The 20,498-nt window shown below is 28.5% G+C and overlaps 2 protein-coding genes across 2 annotated transcripts; both read right to left on the minus strand.

Moving 5' to 3' along the window:
• Positions 1-2,355: 2,355 nt before the first annotated feature.
• Positions 2,356-2,716, minus strand: OCT59_011889 (uncharacterized protein; the record flags this gene model as incomplete). The annotated part of the gene is made up of 2 exons (XM_066134093.1): positions 2,356-2,624; positions 2,689-2,716. 2 exons carry the CDS (start codon positions 2,714-2,716, stop codon positions 2,356-2,358), a joined length of 297 nt encoding a protein of 98 aa, XP_065989392.1.
• Positions 2,717-4,928: 2,212 nt separating this feature from the next.
• Positions 4,929-5,267, minus strand: OCT59_011890 (uncharacterized protein; the record flags this gene model as incomplete). Its single annotated transcript, XM_025332591.2, has 1 exon — positions 4,929-5,267. The coding sequence occupies one exon, from the start codon at positions 5,265-5,267 to the stop codon at positions 4,929-4,931; it is 339 nt and encodes a 112-aa protein (XP_025170014.2).
• Between the last annotated feature and the right edge of the window lie 15,231 nt (positions 5,268-20,498).

Raw genomic sequence — 20,498 nt, forward strand, 5'->3', positions numbered from 1 at the left:
TAATTGAAGTAACCGGTTCGGTTCCTAAGGTGAGTAAAAATAAATAAATTAATATAATTTATTTAGTTGTGTTAATACTTAATATACAGTGCGTTGAACTACACATTAGAGTTGAATGACGCGTATATTAACATTATGCGTTGGTATACTCCAGTATACGGGTGTTGATTAATATTGTAAAACGTGTTGAACAACTAGCTGGTGTTGATCAACGCGTATACTGGTGTGAATCAACACTTTTCAAACTTGCTGATGATCATGGAAATCTTCTGACCATTCCACGGATGTCACCCCGGTCTTCAACTCCTGTGCCACCATTCGTTTGAGAAGAGGTTCTTGAATAGCTTGGATAGCTCGTTCGGCATATGACTGCTGTTTGTATCTTCCCGGATCTCCAAACCTCATCATCACCCCTAGGCTGTTCAGGAAAAAATCACGTACCTGATCATTGGTTAATTCTGATCCAGAGTCTGTCTCTATTCGATGTGTTGGTGGCTTAATGCGATTTCTTCTGTAGATTTTAACAAATCCATTGAGAACCCTATTTGCAGTTTTATCCTTTAGGGGTTCTGCGTCAACTCGTTTACCCGTGACTTCTACCACTACGAGGAAATAGTGGAATCCTTTGGGGTCGACTGACACCTCTGCGAGATCTGCCTGATGCATTGCATTTGGTTTCCATACAACTACTCGTGGACGCTCTGATGACTTCTCCTTTAGGGGCTTTTTGTATAGGTTGTAGTGCTCCTCACCTTTTAAAATTCGTGCCGGTATTCCGGATAGACTGTAGTACTTGTAGTAATTCTCTAAATGTGACATATTACGACAAATTAAAGGAAAGATTTCGGACTTCAAATCTTAAGATGACACGATTTTATTACCTAAAGTGTAAGAAGGAAACTGAGACTGCTAGTGAAATACAAGATATGACCACAAATGGCCGCTATCATTTACATGGTGACTGTGTAGTTTGTGGGATGCATAAGAATACTTTTACTGGGATAGACTGGGTTATCAAAAAAAAACCAAGGAGAAGAAAAAAGAAACCGCGGCTAAAAGACATCAAACGGCGTATAATCGGCAATGCAAAAAACTCGGGCAAAAAATTTTAGAGGCTGATGACGCGTGTAAACAATGTATTGATAAATGCCTTAAGGAGGCAAAAAAGAGAAAGACGGATTAGTACCGCCTTCTAAAAGTATTCCTCATCATCTGAGTCATCGAGAGATACCTCTCCATCATCTGATTCATCATCCGAGTCATCAAGAATACGACCTTCCTTAAGCAATTAGATGTTATACGTTATTTGAGTCCATTTCTCCCAGTTAGACTCTTGCGTTATAAAGCCACATCTGAGGAGGGCTTTTTCTACTGCCACCATTCCTGCGAATCTAGTGTATTTTTTCTGATCGGCTTCATTGAAATTGTCAATGGCCTCTCTGTAGTAGTCTACTGCCTGTTTGTATACCTCCTCAGCTTCTTTATGCCGCTTCCAGAGTACTTGTTCAGCTTCGGCTCTCCAGATTGGGCTGACTTCTAGAAGATGCGGTCCAAAATTGATACTTGGAATACATTCCAGGATATGGCCTACAAGTTCGGGGATTACTGATACTGCGTGCGGGTTTTGGTGGCTTTTTAGAATCTCCCTATTGATACCCATAAGATCAGGGACTGTGCAGCCAAAGATTCCTGCCAACTTTTTTACAGTATATGCCATTTTTTGTTATATCAAATCGAGTACTAATTTATAGTTACCTAATCTTCAATTGCCGAATATATTTTTTCTGACGGGGGCAAGTGGTCATAGTTCGGGTGCCATAGTTCAGGACATAGGGGGTCATACTTGGGGGTCTAGGTGAGTATATAAATGGTAATCATAACGTGAATCGGGTTTTGGGGTTTGAGGGGCTGACTAAGGATGCCATAGTATTATTATAAGGTTTGTTGTACTATGGCAGGTACTATGGCAGGAGATTCTGTCTGATTTCGGCTTTATTCGCATTTTTATTCCGTTTTTAAGTAGTCTGCCATAGCTGCCATAGTTGTCATAGTAAGTTATATATAAGAAAAAATGTAGAAAAAAAAATAAGTGGAAAAATACCGTGGCAGACCATGGTACTGTGGCAGGTAAACCTGCCCCACGAAGGGGGATGTAGGTACTGCGAGGCCGTGAGGCCGAGGTGGGAGGAGCGTAGCGAGGCGCACTACCAGCCCGATGACATATATCCATTCTGCACATTTTTCAAATGCTTCCAGAAAGCCCTGTGGTTGATCAAGTGCTAAGTGCAATATTCTAAGAACATGCTGTAATTGCTGAAAACGTACTAATGCTATTGCACCTCTGTTTAGAGAGGCTCAGTGACCCTTCTCGTTTCTTTCTAATTTATATGAAAACAACATCTCAAATTCTTCAATTTCCATCCCATGACCTCTAACTAAGTTGGAAACTCTCGACTGAACTGCATGATTATTTTTAATTTTGTTGTATAACCAGCTGATATTTTTCGCTTGTTTAATAGATTCCAAACCTATATTATATTCATCCATTAAAAGTTTAAACCATTTTCCAATAATATGAGAAATATCATTCCTGGCGTCAGTCTTTATCTCAGAGGAACATTTGTCTAGCAATAATTAAGTTTAAATTTAACATAACTAAGTATCTGTATTAGACCAAGATATACATACTTTTTATATTTTTCTTTACAATTAACATAGCGTCTTCTTGAGCGATCACACTTCTCCACTTGTCATATGGAATGTTGAAAAGTTTCGCTATACCTTTAATTTTATAAGTAATCCACGTAGCTTTATTATCTGGATCAACTCATACAGAATTTTTTTGTTCCATATATAATCCATTTTTCTCATAAAATTGTGCCATCAATGAATTAAAACGTAAGTCGTAAACTCGTTATATAGTTTATTCTGAAATTTCTCTTATAAATATGATCTCATAGTGTTCCGTACAAATCAGATTTTCGCTCTGCAGATTCAATTTGATTTGGATTCAGTTCGAACCAAAAAGTTTCCATCACGTGATCTAGTAGCTGTAGAGTTTTTTTTGTTTGATAGATCTTGTTATTCTCATCAAATAAAAAAAAGATCCTAAAAATCAGTTGAGTAGATCAGAAGTTATTCTTAAAAAATGTTTTTGAACTTAGAAAAACATGCACTTACGATCTAATATATTTCCCCTGATATGCACCATTGAAATATCTGCATGAGCAAAAAATTTAATCTACAGGGATACTTCAGATCAAAGTTTGACGCAAAATCATAGTACGTAAATAATAATTTATGCGTTTTTAATTCTAAAAAACTATTATGAACACCAGTTCTCTTCTTAACCAAATTCGCCAAATGTATAGCTCAAGAACAATTTTTTGACGGGAATTATATGGTAAATACTCCTAATCATAGATTTCAGGTATTTCTATCTTCCAAAGTTTGAGTTCGTTAGTGAAAGTTTTATACTTTTTCGCCTTTATAGCATCCTTGAGCTTGCTAATAGATTTGTTCTTCTTAATATCAACTTCGAAAGCGTTTGTGAGTGTATTGCTTTTGACAAGACAGAATAAAGTGAGACATGTTTGAGTTATATAGTATTTTTTGTTTTTTTGTGGAATGTTTATTGGTGCAAACTAGCGTATGTGAGGACAAGTATGATAAAAAAATTTTATTTGCAAAAAGCTCACTATATGCGAGAAATTCATTTATTGCACAGGCCTGCCATTTATATTGTATCACAAATGTTACTATAAAAATTGAATCAGAATTAGTACTACTTTCATACTCGCCCATCTCATAATGAAAACCACCTGTTCATGGCCAATCCAAAGCAATATCTACAACTGCAAAATTTTGAAAAATACGATCATGTTTATGATGCTCAGTTAAACTTTATAATCGTCATTAATAGGAAGACTAAAGAATATTTGATTTTAATGAGCTTACCCATTATTTAGAAGTGAATCAATTCTATGATAGTATTAACAAAGTAAAATTAATTCAGAATGCTTTCTTGTATAGCCAAAAAAGCCCCCTAATTCCCACTACTCACCTAATCTGTCAATAGTGACATCATCTCGTACAAATGAGACAAATATGGAAATGCTTTTAGCTTACAACAACATAAATGATTTGTAATATTTTTTTATTGTATATATACCGTATATCGCGGGCCATAGTACCCCTATGCATAGTACCCCCCTTGAAAAATTTCATAGAATTGTATAGTACCCGGGGGGATATTTTACAATTATCTCGTGATTTAGTGATCAGATTTGAGCCATCATTTTTTTGTTTGATAGCTCTCATTGAACTCTTCAAAATAAAAAAAAGATCGTTCAAATTGGACTGGTAGATCGTGAGATATTCGCAAAAAACAGAATTTTTAGGCTTTGTTTAGTACCCGGGGGTACAGGGTCAAACCCCGATTTTTGCAAGATACCCGGGGTACTGTGGCCCGCTATATACGGTAAGTACTTTATTTATAAAATTTATGAAATAAAAACATTGTCGAAACAACTGATACATAAATTTGCTGTCACACAGCCCTTATTCTGCACATTTCAGGTGATCGATCTCACATGATCGGTCTAAGCCACAATTGCGACTTTGAATTTATTGCCTGAAGTGAAGTAAGTAAGACAATATTCTGTTTCATTTCTATACCATGAGCCATGTAATCCATAATTCCCATGTTTTCCATTGCAAATAGGGCATGGCGAGTTCTACGGCTGAGGTAATGCAAAATTATAATTATCAATTCTTCTAAAACTATTTCAGAATTTTAAGTATGTGAAATGCTTTAAGACAGACTTAATAATTAATTCTGGATCAGGTTTGGCTTTGAAGGTAATGATAGGCTTGAAATCAGAGGCTTAAGGTTCTGCTAACATATTTATCACAGCTTTTGGTAATTGCTATGATTCATTTTCAGTTTCTTTCTTATATGTTTTATATAATTTGGAGCAAATTTTATCTGTCAAAATGCTTGGTAAGACTGCTACTAATTTTTTCAGATTCTTTTCAGCTCTATAGCAGGCAAATTCCCATTGTATATTTTCTTCAACTTTCAATCCTTTCATTACGCTCTCTTCATTATGACCTTGCCTTCGAAAATAAGACAATTGTAAGAAATGCTTCTGAGATTCAGGTGAACTAAAATTTTCAATGAATTTTCTATTGCAAATATTATTCCAATCCTCGATACTCATGTCTTTGCAATAAAGATTCCTCATATAAAAACGTTTAAGTGCCATAGTATCTGCAATAAAACGTTTTTGGTCAAATTTAAGAACTTCAGCTTCTTCAGGACTAAGATTCTAGAAAGTAGCAATTGCGTTAAAATCCGTATTTTTGATAACTAATGCTTCAACCCTAATCTCATTGCAAACTTTTTTATGATTTTCTATAACTTCTCAGTTTTCATCCATTTTATAAGTTAGAAAGAAGCACCTGTACTGACTATAAGACTACAAAGCTTTTCAATAAAATATCTTGCAGAAAGACATTTCTGATGCTTGACTTCAATGAATGTTATTACAGCCAGAAACTCATTAACTTTATAAGAAATGGTATTATTATTCCATTTACAATGTCCTTTTATTGCTGTGGGTAAATTATTAGGCCAAGCACTTGCAAGTTCTGCTCAAATATTCTCACGGCCTGGTGGGCGAAAAAGCTCATTAAAATTTTTCTGATAGAACATGAAAATAATACAACGAGAACAGTCACGAATTCGGTAAAGCATTTATGCAAGAGCTTCAACATGAATTGGAGTGACGATATTTGTAATGGCTATGACTATATCGAAATGGCTTGTAATCTCGAACGATATTTTTGCCTCTACTGTATTTGTATAAGCTACGCAATCAAGTTCATCTCAAGCAACATTAATATCAGAAAAGTCTTTTTGACGTTGTCTTCCAAGAAGACGAAGGCTGAAGCAAGATTTATAAAGGTCAAAATCAATAAAAACTGAGTATGGTTTTCCAACTCTATCAGCAACTTTTTTTACAAAACCTTCAAGGTCTCTATAATCAATAAAATGGGTATAAGGATACAAATATGCCAATTGCATTTATTAGCATTAGACAAACTGGCTAAAGCAAATGCATCTAATATTATGAAATGATTTAAATCAGAATTTATAATATCAGTGCAATTAAGATTCTGGATAATAAATTTTTGCAAGAAATTTTATATTCATCTAAAGAAGGAAGTTCAAAATTCATGGGATCAGAATACTGCCTTGCATCAATATCTAAAACCAGGCGAAGAGGCAGATTCCTATCAATGCATTTGTGAATATCAGAAAATCCATAAACTTTAGATGGATGATCAATTACCGTAAAACCCTTTCCTGCTACCTGAATAATATATTTTGAATAAATCTCTTCAGGATGATAGACGCCTACCCTATAAAAAATATGTATACGGTTTTTACACTGTATATACGTATTTTTGATACAGTTCGCATTTTTACATACGGCATATCAGTATAATGTATACTGTTTGCAAAATGTGTTTAGTAAAAAATACAATAAAGTATACGGTAAACATACTGTGTGATACGGTATATTAAATTCATATGTCTATAACGTATACCATTTCTACTGTATATCAGTATTTTGTATACGGTTCACAAAAATATTGTAAATGAAGGATACGGTATACGTATTATTCTACAGTATATTAAAATTCATACGTTTATAACGTATTTTCTACAGATATACACAGGTCAAATAAATAAAAATCAGATTTTTGCCCTTTTTAATATGGCTGTCTGATTTTTTGGCAATTTTAATATAATATTTCCAATTTTAATAAATATTTTTGATTTTAATATAATATTTCTGATTTTTAACATGAAATTGCCGATTTTTGGCTATTTGTAATAGGATTTTTCGATTTTAATATAAAATTTCTAATTTTAATATATAACATGTGATTATGTATTACGGTGTAGCCATAGATACTGGAGTAATCGCATAATATGGAGGAATAATATGGAATAAAAGATCAAACGATAGAAAGTCACATGATTGGATAAAATTAACCGGAAAGGATAAACTTTTAGGAGAAGGAATGATCTACATGATGTAATGTTTATTAAATGATTAACGGAGAACCAATAGATCAAGTAGGGAGTCGATCGATGTGGTTTAGCAACCAGTTTATCAAGTTCAACAATAGGAACAATTAGGAGGAGTAATCATAAGCCACAAATGATAAATCATATAAAAAGGAAGGATAGCGAATTAAAGGAACAAAAAAATAGGAACATGTAAAATATTGATGAACTGCAGCCGCAGTAGAAGAATAGCTGACGAGACGCAGTAGAAAAGATAGCACAGCCACAAAAGATGGATCTTTACGATATAATATTTGAAAGATTATTTTATTTTAAAGAAAAGATAGCACAGCCACAAAAGATGGATCTTTACGATATAATATTTGAAAGATTATTTTATTTTAAAGAAAAGATAGCACAGCCACAAAAGATGGATCTTTACGATATAATATTTGAAAGATTATTTTATTTTAAAGAAAAGATAGCATATTAAAATAGTATAACATATTAGAAAAGATAACATATAAAATAGCATATAAGATAGCGCATAAAAGATAACATATAAAATATTAGAAAGAAATAAGAAGTAGGAAAAGAAAGAATAAGAAAGTTGGTTTAAATAGGAGCGGAATGGGAAGTGAATTCCACAGTCGTCAGATACGATGTAAAACTTTAAGTAAATTAGTTAATTGTGAATTTTATGAAGAATAAATAAAATACCCTTTATATGAAAATTAATTGTTTCGATTGTTTTTGTTACTATTTTCTTATGATGAAAAAGTAATTTTGTTTAATTAATTGTTAGTAAAGCGTAATGTTATTTTAAAGGTAATAGGTTTGCCCTAAACTTTACTGTAATGTTCGCTTAATTAATTTTAATTGGACAAATTCATGGTGAATTTAATGTCATAACAAGAATTATGAAATGAATAAAATATAAACTTGTGTAAAGAAAACTATCGTATTTTGAAAGAAGATAATGGATGAAATATCGTGGCGAGAGCTATCGCAATTTGAAAGTTAAGTAGTAATAAAACTAAACCAAGCAAGAATATTAATGTTTCGCTGAGAGCACATATAACAGAAGCAGGGAACTTTGTTTACCGCCGGGTGGCAGACGGGGGTGACAACGGTTTAATATTTATTTATTAACTTAGATTTTTTTTTTTTATTTCAGTTATAATTATTTTTTTGCCTCAAAAACTTTACTAAAATACTTTTTAAATACTTTATAAAATAGAATTAAAATATTTTTTTTCTTAAATATAAACACATTTAAATTAAATAACTCATAATTTAAAATATAAACAAATATTATATTTTTTTTACACATATTTCAAAGTATGGTTTAAGCATTTTGGTTAAAGTAAATCTTATTCTTTTAATTAAAAGTAGTTCAGTAAGTTTAAAACTGTTAAGATATTAATCTTCATAAAAGTACAGTTAATATTTTTGGAATTATTTACATTTTTTATATAATACAGTAGTATTAGACCACACAAATTCAATTTTTCGGTTCACGTAACATTGAAATTTAAAATCGACCCGGGGACCCGGGGTTTATTGTTTATTAGTAAAAAAAGTTTATATATAAAATCGTGATATTTGATTGGTTGACTTTTAAAAGGGAGGAATTTATTTTCGCTCTAGAAGTTCTCAGCTGCGTGATAAACTTACCCACCAATAAATTTACGTCCTGATCACGTGATAAATTTTTTATATATAAACTTTTTTTTATTGAAATTTGAAAAAGTGACCCGGCCGGGTGAAGTGAACCGAAAATTCGAATTTGTGTGGCCTTAAGTTACAAATTTTTTTACCTTCAGAACGTATTTTGAGATCTTTTGCCAAAGTAAATCAACTTCTTATATTAATTGTAAGTTGTTTGGCAGGTTAAAATCTACTTGAATATTAAGTTTCACGAAGGTACAGTTATTACTTGATGAGTTATTCACAATTTTCACAACAGTACTCATTTACGAATTTTATTTTTTTCATTTTATCACTTCAGAGCGTATTTTGAGACTTTATCCAAAGTAAACCAACTTCTAATATTAATTGAAAGTTGTTTAGCATGTCAAAATCTACTTGAATATTAATTTTCACGAAGGTACAGTTAATACTTGATGAGTTATTAATGATTTTCACAACGGTACTCATTTACGAATTTTATTTTTTTCCGTTTTGTCACTTCAGAGCGTATTTTGAGCACTTTATCCAAAGTAAACCAACTTCTTATATTAATTGAAAGTTGTTTAGCATGTCAAAATCTACTTGAATATTAATTTTCACGAAGGTACAGTTAATACTTGATGAGTTATTCACAATTTTCACAACGGTACTCATTCACGAATTTTATTTTTTTCCGTTTTGTCACTTCAGAGCGTATTTTGAGCACTTTAGCCAATGTAAATCGACTTCTTATATTAATTGAAAGTTATTCAGCATGTCAAAATCTACTTGGATATTAATTTTTACGAAGGTACAGTTAATACTTGATGAGTTATTCACGATTTTCACAACGGTACTCATTCACGAATTTTATTTTTTCCATTTTGTCACTTCAGAGCGTATTTTGAGCACTTTAGCCAAAGCAAATCGACTTCATTTATTAATTGAATATTGTTCATCATGTCAAAATCTACTTGAATATTAATTTTCACGAAGGTACAGTTAATACTTGATGAGTTATTCACAATTTTCACAACGGTACTCATTCACGAATTTTATTTTTTTCCGTTTTGTCACTTCAGAGCGTATTTTGAGCACTTTAGCCAAAGTAAATCGACTTCTTATATTAATTGAAAGTTGTTCAGCATGTCAAAATCTACTTGGATATTAATTTTTACGAAGGTACAGTTAATACTTGATGAGTTATTCCCGATTTTCACAATGGTACTCATTCACGAATTTTATTTTTTCCATTTTGTCACTTCAGAGCGTATTTTGAGCACTTTAGCCAAAGCAAATCGACTTCATTTATTAATTGAAAATTGTTCAGCAGCTTAGAATCTACTTGAATATTTATTTTAATGAAGGTACAGTTAATATTTGTGGAATTATTAATTTTTATAATTGTGCATATTACATTGAATTACAAGTAAATTTATATTCTTAAATGTATTTTGTTTAAAATTTAATTATTTAAGATTAGTTTTTTATTTAATATTGCTTAATAAAATATTTTTTAAAATTTAATTCAATATTACAATATAATTTTTTATAAAAATATATATTTCATAATGTACAGTATATACAATTTTTTTGTATAGTGAAAAAACTGAAAAATGTAGTTAAGAATTGGTAATACGGCTGTAAAAAGTCACAAATCAGACAAATATAGCTAAAATCAGCAATCCGATTTGAATATGCAATTTAAAAATTGGCATATCCAATTTTTGTCAATTCGTACTAATTACTAAAAAATCAGCTACAAAAAGTTACAAATCGGACAAATATAGCCAAAAATTGGCTATCTGATTTTTTTGCCAGTTTTTATTTATTTGACGTAAGTTTTTCTACACTTTAAAGCATCAAACAATACTAGTATCCACTAATATATACTACCCTAAAACTCACTGATGTAAAATCACAATTATTAAAAATTCACAAGAATTTTTGTTAATACTGTTTAATTTTTAAGTTCAAAGTCTGATTGATAATACTAAATTCAAAACTCAATTATAAATCATTTTTATAAATTAGTATTAAGATTTTAATTTAAAAATTAAGCAGTATCAAGGAAAATTCTTGCGAATTTTTCTTAATACTGCTTAATTCTAATTTAACTAATTTAGTATTAAGGCTTTAATTTAAAAATTAAGCAGTATCAAGGAAAATTCTTGCGAATTTTTCTTAATACTGCTTATATTCGCCAATTTGTGGAATTAGCCAAAATTAAGATTTTCATAAAGATTTGCACATTTTAACAAGAATTATGTTTCACAAGCTTAAATTATATGTATTACATAATCAGATGATCTAAATCTATCAAAAAATAAAAAAAAATTTTTTAACGTTTATTCAAAAATAACAATGGCAACTACTTTCTTTTTTAATCACTTTTCAATCACTTTTCAATCACTTTTCAATCAGATTTTTGTTAGGTGACTTAGAAAAGTTTATAGGCATATATAGCAGGTTTTTTTTAATCAATAATTAAGAAAACAAATATTAATAATTTATATTAATAAGAAAAATCTTTTTTCATTTATTTTTAACCTTAGTTCCTTCTTTTTTTAGTAAAAATATACAAAATAAAAATGTGAGTTATGCTTTAGAGTTTTTGAGATGTTTTTTTTTGTTTTTTACTATACTGATTTTATTCTACTTGTTAATTACTTTTTAAAATTGATTTTATTAATTTATTCAATTTAAAACAGAAATAGCAAATAAAACCTTGTTAAGTAAAGTAAAAAGAGCTCAATAATACCTGTAAAGATTATCTTTTGGTAAGAATTATAATTTTAAAAATTTTTGTATCAGAGTTTTATTCAATTAACAAAATCGTTAATATATCAGCGTAAATACATGTAAACACATATATTTATATTCATATGAAAGGCCAGAACCTAAACTACCTGAACGAAAAAAGATCATTCAAATTGAATTACTAGATGTGAAGATATTAACGATCAAAGTCAAAAGTTAAAAACAAATATATTGAACGTAATTATTCAGCAACTTGTGATTCAATTTATGCGATATTTGGTTTATAGATAGCTCTTGATTACCTCTTTCTAATGAATATAAATTCATTCATCTAGCACAGATACACGTTAAGTTATTCAATATTTTGTCATGACAATTATATTTAAATTTTTTAATTTTAATGATATTATTAAAAAAAATCAAAAAATAATATAATCAAATCAATTTTATTTATGTCAACTGGTGTGAATCTATCATTTTCATGTAACTTGTATTTGCATTTGCTTAATAAAGTTAGTTTTTTGAATATAAAAACTTAATTCCATAAATCAGCCCATATGTTAAGGGGAGTTACACATATCACGTAATATTCATTTTATTATAAACCTTACCCCCCGTTAGATTTCATAACCAATCAAATTATAATATTTATAAATCATATGATTTAAATAAGTGTAACGTAAAATTTTAACTACCCCCTCCCCCCTATAATAATTACATAATATGTGTAAGCCCTAATTCTAATTTAACTATTAAGCAGTATTAAGGAAAATTCTTGCGAATTTTTCTTAATACTGCTTAATTCTAATTTAACTAATTTAATATTAAGGCTTTAATTTAAAAATTAAGCAGTATCAAAGAAAATTCTTACAAATTTTTCTTAATTCTAATTTAACTAATTTAGTATTAAGGCTTTAATTTAAAAATTAAGCAGTATTAAAAAAAATTTTTACAAATTTTCTTATTAAAAAAAAGAACTTTTAAATTACTAATTGAACTTTAAAAACAATCTGTATGATTTAAATTTTAAAAAAATACTTCTGCTTTTTAATTTTCGCATTTCTATATTTAACCAATTAAAATTCAGCTGATCGCTGATCACATGCATTAATAACACGTTATTGTTTATTTTTTGTTTTCTCTTCTTTTTTTTAGAAAAAAAAAGACAATAAAAATGAATACCAAAACTATTTTAACATATAATAATAAAAATTAAATAAAAAACTTATTTTGATAATATACAATATATATATTTGTACTAAACTACTAATTATACAAAAAGTGATACGCACGTATATCAATTAACAATTACTTTTGCTAATATCTCTCTGGAATTGTAATGGTGAATTTTAACAATATTAATTAAACAACTATATGTACACCTTTTTATGTTTTTATTTTTATATTAATATTATATGTTAACATATATTAATTATATTTTTTTTTACTTTTATGTATTTTATTTAATTTTTTTAATATATTACTAACATTACTACTATCGTTTTATTACTTTTTTATATCTAACTAATATATTAATAATATTACTAACTTTTTATTATTTCTTTTTTATATTTAAAATAATGATAATATTACTAATTAAGTTTCTTTTTTTTTACTAACCTTTTATTATTCCTTTTTTATATTTAAAATAATGATAATATTATAATATTACTAATTAAATTTCTTTTTTTTTGTTTATATTTTGCTAATATTATTTTTTTTACAAATAGTATATTATTTTATACTAGTTTTTTATTTATATTATTTATAAAAAATATTTGTATATTTAATATTATTTAATAAAAATTTTATTGATTATAAATGCATTTTAAATTCTGTTTGCAAATATAAAATATACGATTTAATTGAATAATATATACTATTTATCAGTACAAAATATGCAGTTTAAACTGGAAAAAAGTACTGTTTATCAGTATAAAATATACGGTTTATCCTGGAAAAGTATACTGTTCGCAATATAAAATATAAAACAATATACTGTTTATTAGTATAAAACATACAGTTTTTCTACTGTTTACAAGTATAAAACATACGGGTAAAACTGGAAAAATATACTGTACGCAAACCGTATATATGATACGGTGTGCAGAATACCGAATATATACAGTATGTGAAAATACTGTAATCATACGGTAATAATACTATAAATATACTGTTCGCAAAATACGAAAATACAGTATACTAACCGTATATATATTTTTTATAGGGCTAGAAGAAAGATATCATTTTTATTATTAGACAAATATTGAAAGTATATATGATCATTATAATCAGACTCATAGTTAAGGTCCGCTAACCCTGAAAAGAGCCTGATTGCTTCATTTATTGTTTTAGGGCTCAGCCTGGGTTTTTTTTGCGCAAGAAGCATGATGTATATGCAAGAAAACAGTATAAAATAACAAAGAAACTTGTAAAGTTCAAATAAAAAATCTATATGATCGCTAGTAAAGTATTGGGTCAGTAGTAGTACCCAAAGTAATCAATATAATAATGCCTAAAAGTAATTGATATAGTAGTACCCTAAAGTATCCCAGAGTAGTAACTATACAGGAAAGAGTTCGAGAAACGCAAGGGTGAAAACTAGGGTATAGATTTAGTAGTATTTACAGGTAGAATAATATATAGGAAAGAAAATAGAAAGTTATGCTTATAGATACTACTAGCGATAGGCAGGAAAGAGATCGGAAAGGCAAAAAGGTTCAGGAGAATACACTAAAAAAAAGTATAAAAGCTGTAAATTCTGAATCAATTTGGCACTTTGTGCCTCATTCTTGGCAATCAAAAGGGTCATAGATGGAATTGCGCATCTGGGTCACCAATTCAGCACTTCATACCTCATTATTAGCAATCAAAGAGTAAGTGAATGAATTGCAACACATCTTCAGCAAATAGATAGATTGCAAATTCAGCACTTTATGCCTCATCCGGCAATCAAATGGGCATCTCTAAACCTCCAACCAACTGATTTACCAGACTGAACTCTGAATATTCTTTGAAAGTAACGAGAAAGTTGCAAGAAAGTAACAGGAAAGTGCTAGAAAAGGACCCAGAAAATGCTTATACAGTATATGTAAGGTACCAAGGTGCTTAGCCAACATAGTAAAGTTTTATGATGTAAGAATTTTATAATGCTTAATTTTAAGAAAATTTTATACTATGTAAGATAATTAAATTGCATATTTTTGGTATTATTTTAAAATACTAAGAGTTTTTAGTTGCTTATTTTTCATATTTATATAACTTTTTAAAATATTATATATTGAATTTATAATTAATTTTTATTTTATTTTCACTAACGGTAAGTGTTAATTTTGTACTACATTTCACAATTTTATATAAATACATAAACAAAAATTTTTTTTTGATGAAATTTCATTTTTTTTTCAATGTTTTATTAATTATCTGCCAATAGTATCTTTTTAATTTTTATTAAACTCAGTGTATTATTTTTAATATAAAATTACTATATTATACATGTTTATTTTGTTAAATAGTAAAATTACTATAAATATGTTTTACTTTAAATATAATTTCAATACTCACCACTTTGGTTATATCAAATTATCTTTTATGCTTAAGTAAGTTTGTTCAGCAAGTTAAATCTACTTGTATTTTAATTTTCATAAGGCTAAGTATGATATTTATATAGAAAAGCATATTTTTTTTAACGGTAATAACTTTTAAATTTTTCACTTTTTCGTTTATAACTTCAGAGCGTAATTACACCACTTCAGTCAAATGTAATCGACCTTCTAAATTAATTGAAAGTTGTTCAGCAAGGTCGAAACTACTTATATATTAATTTTCATGAGTGTGGGTATAATACTTATGGAGAAAAGTGCATTTTTCATAACGGTACTAACTTCCGAATTTTTCATTTCTCCATTTACAACTTCAGAGCGTAATTACACCTCTTTGGTCAAATGAAATCGACTTTCTAAATTAATTGAAAATTGTTCAGCAAGGTCGAAACTACCTACATATTAATTTTTATGGGTGTAAGTATAATACTTATGGAGAAATTTACATTTTTTGTAATAGTATTAATTTCGAATTTTTCTTTTACTGTTTATTAACTTTATTAATTGAATATTGTTAATCTATTTGTATATTATGTTTAGTTTAGCTTCACAACATATTTAAAATTGGATTTAATAAAATATATTAATTAATAAATATATTTTATAGATTATATGTGTTATAATAAAAATTTAATTAGGTTAGAAGATTGATTTGCTTATTTTTATATAATTTTTAAGGTTAGATATTAACAATGCTTAGCGATTATAGTAAAAACCTATGCTTAGAGCTATACATGTAGCCGAAACCTCTATGAAGCTGGACAGAGTTTCGGACTTTCAGTAATTTAATTATAATAAATTATTAAAAACTATCCAGAAATCCATCCGAAACTCCATAGACTTTATATTATAGTTTCGGCTGGATGTAGAGATTAATTTTTATCATTTTTTAACTTAATTTTTATTTAAAGACATGGCCGAAAATCACGTGAAAAGGTTTCGGCTACAAGTATACTTAGAGCTACTAATAAAAAATATTTTTGGGACCTTACCTATATAAGTATTTTCTGGGGTCCTGCTAGAAACTGAAGGCGCAGTAAATTTTTATTCAACTTCGGCTTGACCAATACTATTCCACAATTTCGGCCAGAACTTTGGATATAATAATTTGGCATCCAAGCTGGCATATAAGTAGTCTGAACTGGCAAATTAATAAAACTATACTAGCTTCTTGCCAGTTCCATAGCACTAAGTTAGATTCCAAAAAATTATATGTCCAAAAAAATCAGTCAAAGTTGTCTTCATTATAATGCCAGCCAAAATTAGTAATACTATATGGCAAAGGGTGTTCTGGGCTTCTGGTATCAGAATGGTATCACGTGACTATGGCGCAATAAGGCACAGTATAAATTCGCTTAATTTCAGCTAACACTATTGACTATTCTATGATTTTGGCCATAATTTTGAATATAATAATTTGGCATCCAAGCTGGCATATAAGTAGGATCCCGAGCTATTAGTATATAAGTCAGGAAATTAGATGCGTAACCAACTTAATACCCTTTTCAGATGTAAGATTTTTTATTTGCGTAAAATCGTCAAAATTTTTTAAAAGATCTGATTTTCATTTTGCATAATTTTGACCAAATTTCAAGATAGTAAGAAGTTGACGATACTTATTTTTAATATAAATTAGGAAATTTTGTTATATCTTATAGCAGATCAATAGCAGATTAAAACTCACTTATTTTATATAATAACCACGAAATTACCATATGACTATTAAAACACAATTCTTTGTTATTTATAAAAAAAAAATTTTTTTTTTGTCCTTTATAGAATATCCATTCTATAAAGAGCTTTTAATGTTTAAGTGAAAGTACAGTAAAAAAAGACTCTTAAAACACGAATTTTGTGCCCACATTATTCATCCAAAAAAGGTGGTATGCATATGTGGTAAAGTTATTAAGTTGAACCGAAAATGGAAAGAAGATTATCTAAACCGACATGCTGGAAATTCTGGTTGTAAAGCTAAGGAAGGTCATAGATCAATTTACAATTTCTTTAAATCTACTAAAATCCAACGTATTGAAAGTTCAGATAATGAATGGGATTCAGATATTTATGACGATATGGATGATGATGATTTGTTGCAAATAGATGAGGCAGAGGAAGGAGAAATAAATGAAGATGTAGATACCTTGCTTACAGATGATGAATTTTTAAGTGATACAAACAAATCTGAAAAACGTTTAATTTGTAAAGGTCTTCAATCTGAACAAATTTCTAATTACATAAAACGCACTCCAGCACAATTTGGTAGTTCTCAACGAGTAGAAATTGTTGCATGTGAATTATTTTCTAACAAGTTTCCTAAAAAGTTTAGCCGAAAGAAACTAAATTATAAATAAAAATGGAAATTAAATCATGCTTTATATGCAAAGTCCACTTGGCAAATTGATCAAAATAGTAAGTTATTATTGTTATATAAATATTTTTTTAAATTCAAAAAAAAAAACAAAAAACTTTAATTTTTTAAATTTATGTAGGTTGTGCAGTACATGCCAAAACATGTTCAGGATTTGCAGAAAATGGTAACGTTTGTAATGAATGTCGTTATATTCGATCTGATACAAACCTTTGCAATAAAATTGGAAAAAAAATACCATTACCAGAGAATGTCAAATTTACGCCCAAATTTTATTGGGAAAATAGTCCTTTAAAATCTCATCTTCAAAATTTTGACCTCCGCGAAATCTGGAATTCACTTAATAATGATAATGAAAATAAAAATAATCAAACACCAAATTCTTGGATTATATTGGCTGATAAAGCAATAAATGGAGCATTTAAAGATGCACCAGTTTTTTCAGGACTTTGCAAAGTAATGAGTGAAGCTGCTGAACGAAAAGCTAAGAATAAAAGTAAGCAAAATATGAAGTACAGTGAAGAATTTACCAGTTTCTTAATCCTTTTAGGGAATATTAGTTCCAGGGCTTTAGATTTATTTCGTCAAAATTTAGAAGGAAGAGGAATTCAATCATTAAGGTATTATTTATAATATTCATATTAACTTCTTTAATATAAATATTTTATTCAATTATAAACTGTTTTTTAATTATTAGAAAATTACGCCGTAATAGTGAAGATTATTTAACAGATCTTGATTTATATTTTGAAAATGTTGCTCGTTTCAAACAATTACTTGATACAATTAGATATGATGGCCTTATAGCTGCAATGACCGATAATACAAAATTAAAATCACAGTTGAAATATTCTTCTACTTTTGGTTGTATTATTGGATCAATTTTTTCTAAAGAAGAAACATATGTAAATGTTTATTCTGATATTCCAAAGATAATTAAATCATCAAATGGAATTGCTAAAGTTGTTCGTGTATATCTTTTGCAGGTATAATAAATTAATTATATTAATATATATTATACAGTAATTTAAATTCTCAGAAAAAATGCTAATTTAATTTAATTAATAATTTTAAAAGATACCTTTACCTAAATTTCCACTGGTTGCTATTGCTCTTATTCCTAATAAAGGATCAGATACTGTTAATGATATTGAAAAGTTACATAGAAAATTGATTGAAGAAATTGCACTGCAACTTCATCTTCATATTTTATCATTAGGTTCTGATGGAGTAATTACAGAATTTTAGGCATAACAATCAATTCTTAATACTCAAACTTCAAAAAGACTTATAGTTCGTGAACCTTCTTTGAATATCAATTTTTCATGCCCTATTTTGGATGAAGTTGGACCTATAATTAGAGTACAAGATCCTAAACATGCCAAGAAAACTGCACGAAATGCAATTATGTCTGGAGCATGTCTGTTAACTTTTGGAACATCATCTGCATGATTTCAACATTTTTTACCTCTTATTAATCATCATGATTCAATAATATATAAAAATGATGTTATTAAGTTAGATCGGCAGGATGATGGTGCCGCGTATAGAACATTCTGTTCATCAAATTTTAAACAATGTCTTGGAAATGATTATAAAGTTGAACAAGATATGGAAGGATTTTCCATATATCTATTTGTAATGGATTAATATAAATATTTATTGAAAATAATTCTTGTCTTTAGTATTATTCAGTACTAAATTATATTTTATTTATTTATTTTAATAGGAGAATTAATAGATAGTTATCTCAATCGTGATATTGCTCCTATTGAACGTATTCGAATGGCAATGACTACCTATTTTTTCCTTCATTTATGGAAATTTCATATTGAAACTTTAGTACAAAAGTATCCAGATTTTGTATCGATGTGAACAAATTTTTTAGCTAATCAAAGTTTTGCTATATTTACGTCTCTTGCAGAATCAATAGTTTTATTGGTAAAAATACATCATGAATTCTATCCACAAATTCCATTATTACCTTGGTTTCATAGTTCTGAACCCTGTGAACATTTCTTTGGTATTGCTCGTCAAATCAATGCTGATTTTAACTTTGCTGAATTAATACAAATGGTTCCTAAAATTGCTCAATACAATAATGCTTTATGAAATCAAAAATTAAACTTTAACAAAGAAAAAACAGTTAGACAAGGTAATTTTATAATTTAATTAATTAATTATTATTTTTATTACTCATTTATTTTTACATTTAATTTATAAATAACTATTTTCCAATAGGGTATCTTTTTGATTATAATGAAGGCTAATTAAACGATTTGTCTTTAGAAAAATTAAGATTATGGCCCACAGACGAACAAATTATGCAAACTATTCATCATTCTCATCGATTGGCACTTGAACTTACAAAATTTCTTGGCATGATCCAACCTGCAAATCCTGAAAACTTATCTATTGATATAAATAATTCACTTATTACGATTGGCTCACATGAAAATGAAGTTTCAATGTCATATACATATAATGAAACAGATCCATCCTCAAATAGACATAATATTCAAGACATTCAAGAAAATGATGATGACATATCTTCTTCAATAAATATTGCATCAAGAGAAATAGGTTGAAATAGTAATAATTTGGATGATAATATTGATTCCTCCCCTATTAACATATTTCAGAGTGGTCAAACGCAACTCAATATTATTGATGAATTTTCAGTTTTAAATAATGGTGATAGTGGTAAGTATTAGATATTTATATTTTAAAGTATTTACAATTTTAAACTAAAAATTATGACAGTTAATTTAGATTATCAGTACTTTCCAGAAAATACTTTTGAATTTGAAGCTTTACTTAATCAACGTAAATCACATGATGCATATTGTTCAAAACCTCTTAAACGAAAATTTAAAATAAAAGCATCAAATTCAATTAGATTGGATGCATCAAACTCTATTCAACCTAATAAAGCTAGCCATTTCATTGCATACTTTACAAAGAATAAAAATCCTGAACAGCAATTTATTAAACAAAGAGAAAAAAGATGGAAAGA

Source organism: Rhizophagus irregularis, chromosome 2 (genome assembly GCF_026210795.1).
Source record: "Rhizophagus irregularis chromosome 2, complete sequence".
Lineage (NCBI taxonomy): Eukaryota > Fungi > Glomeromycota > Glomeromycetes > Glomerales > Glomeraceae > Rhizophagus > Rhizophagus irregularis.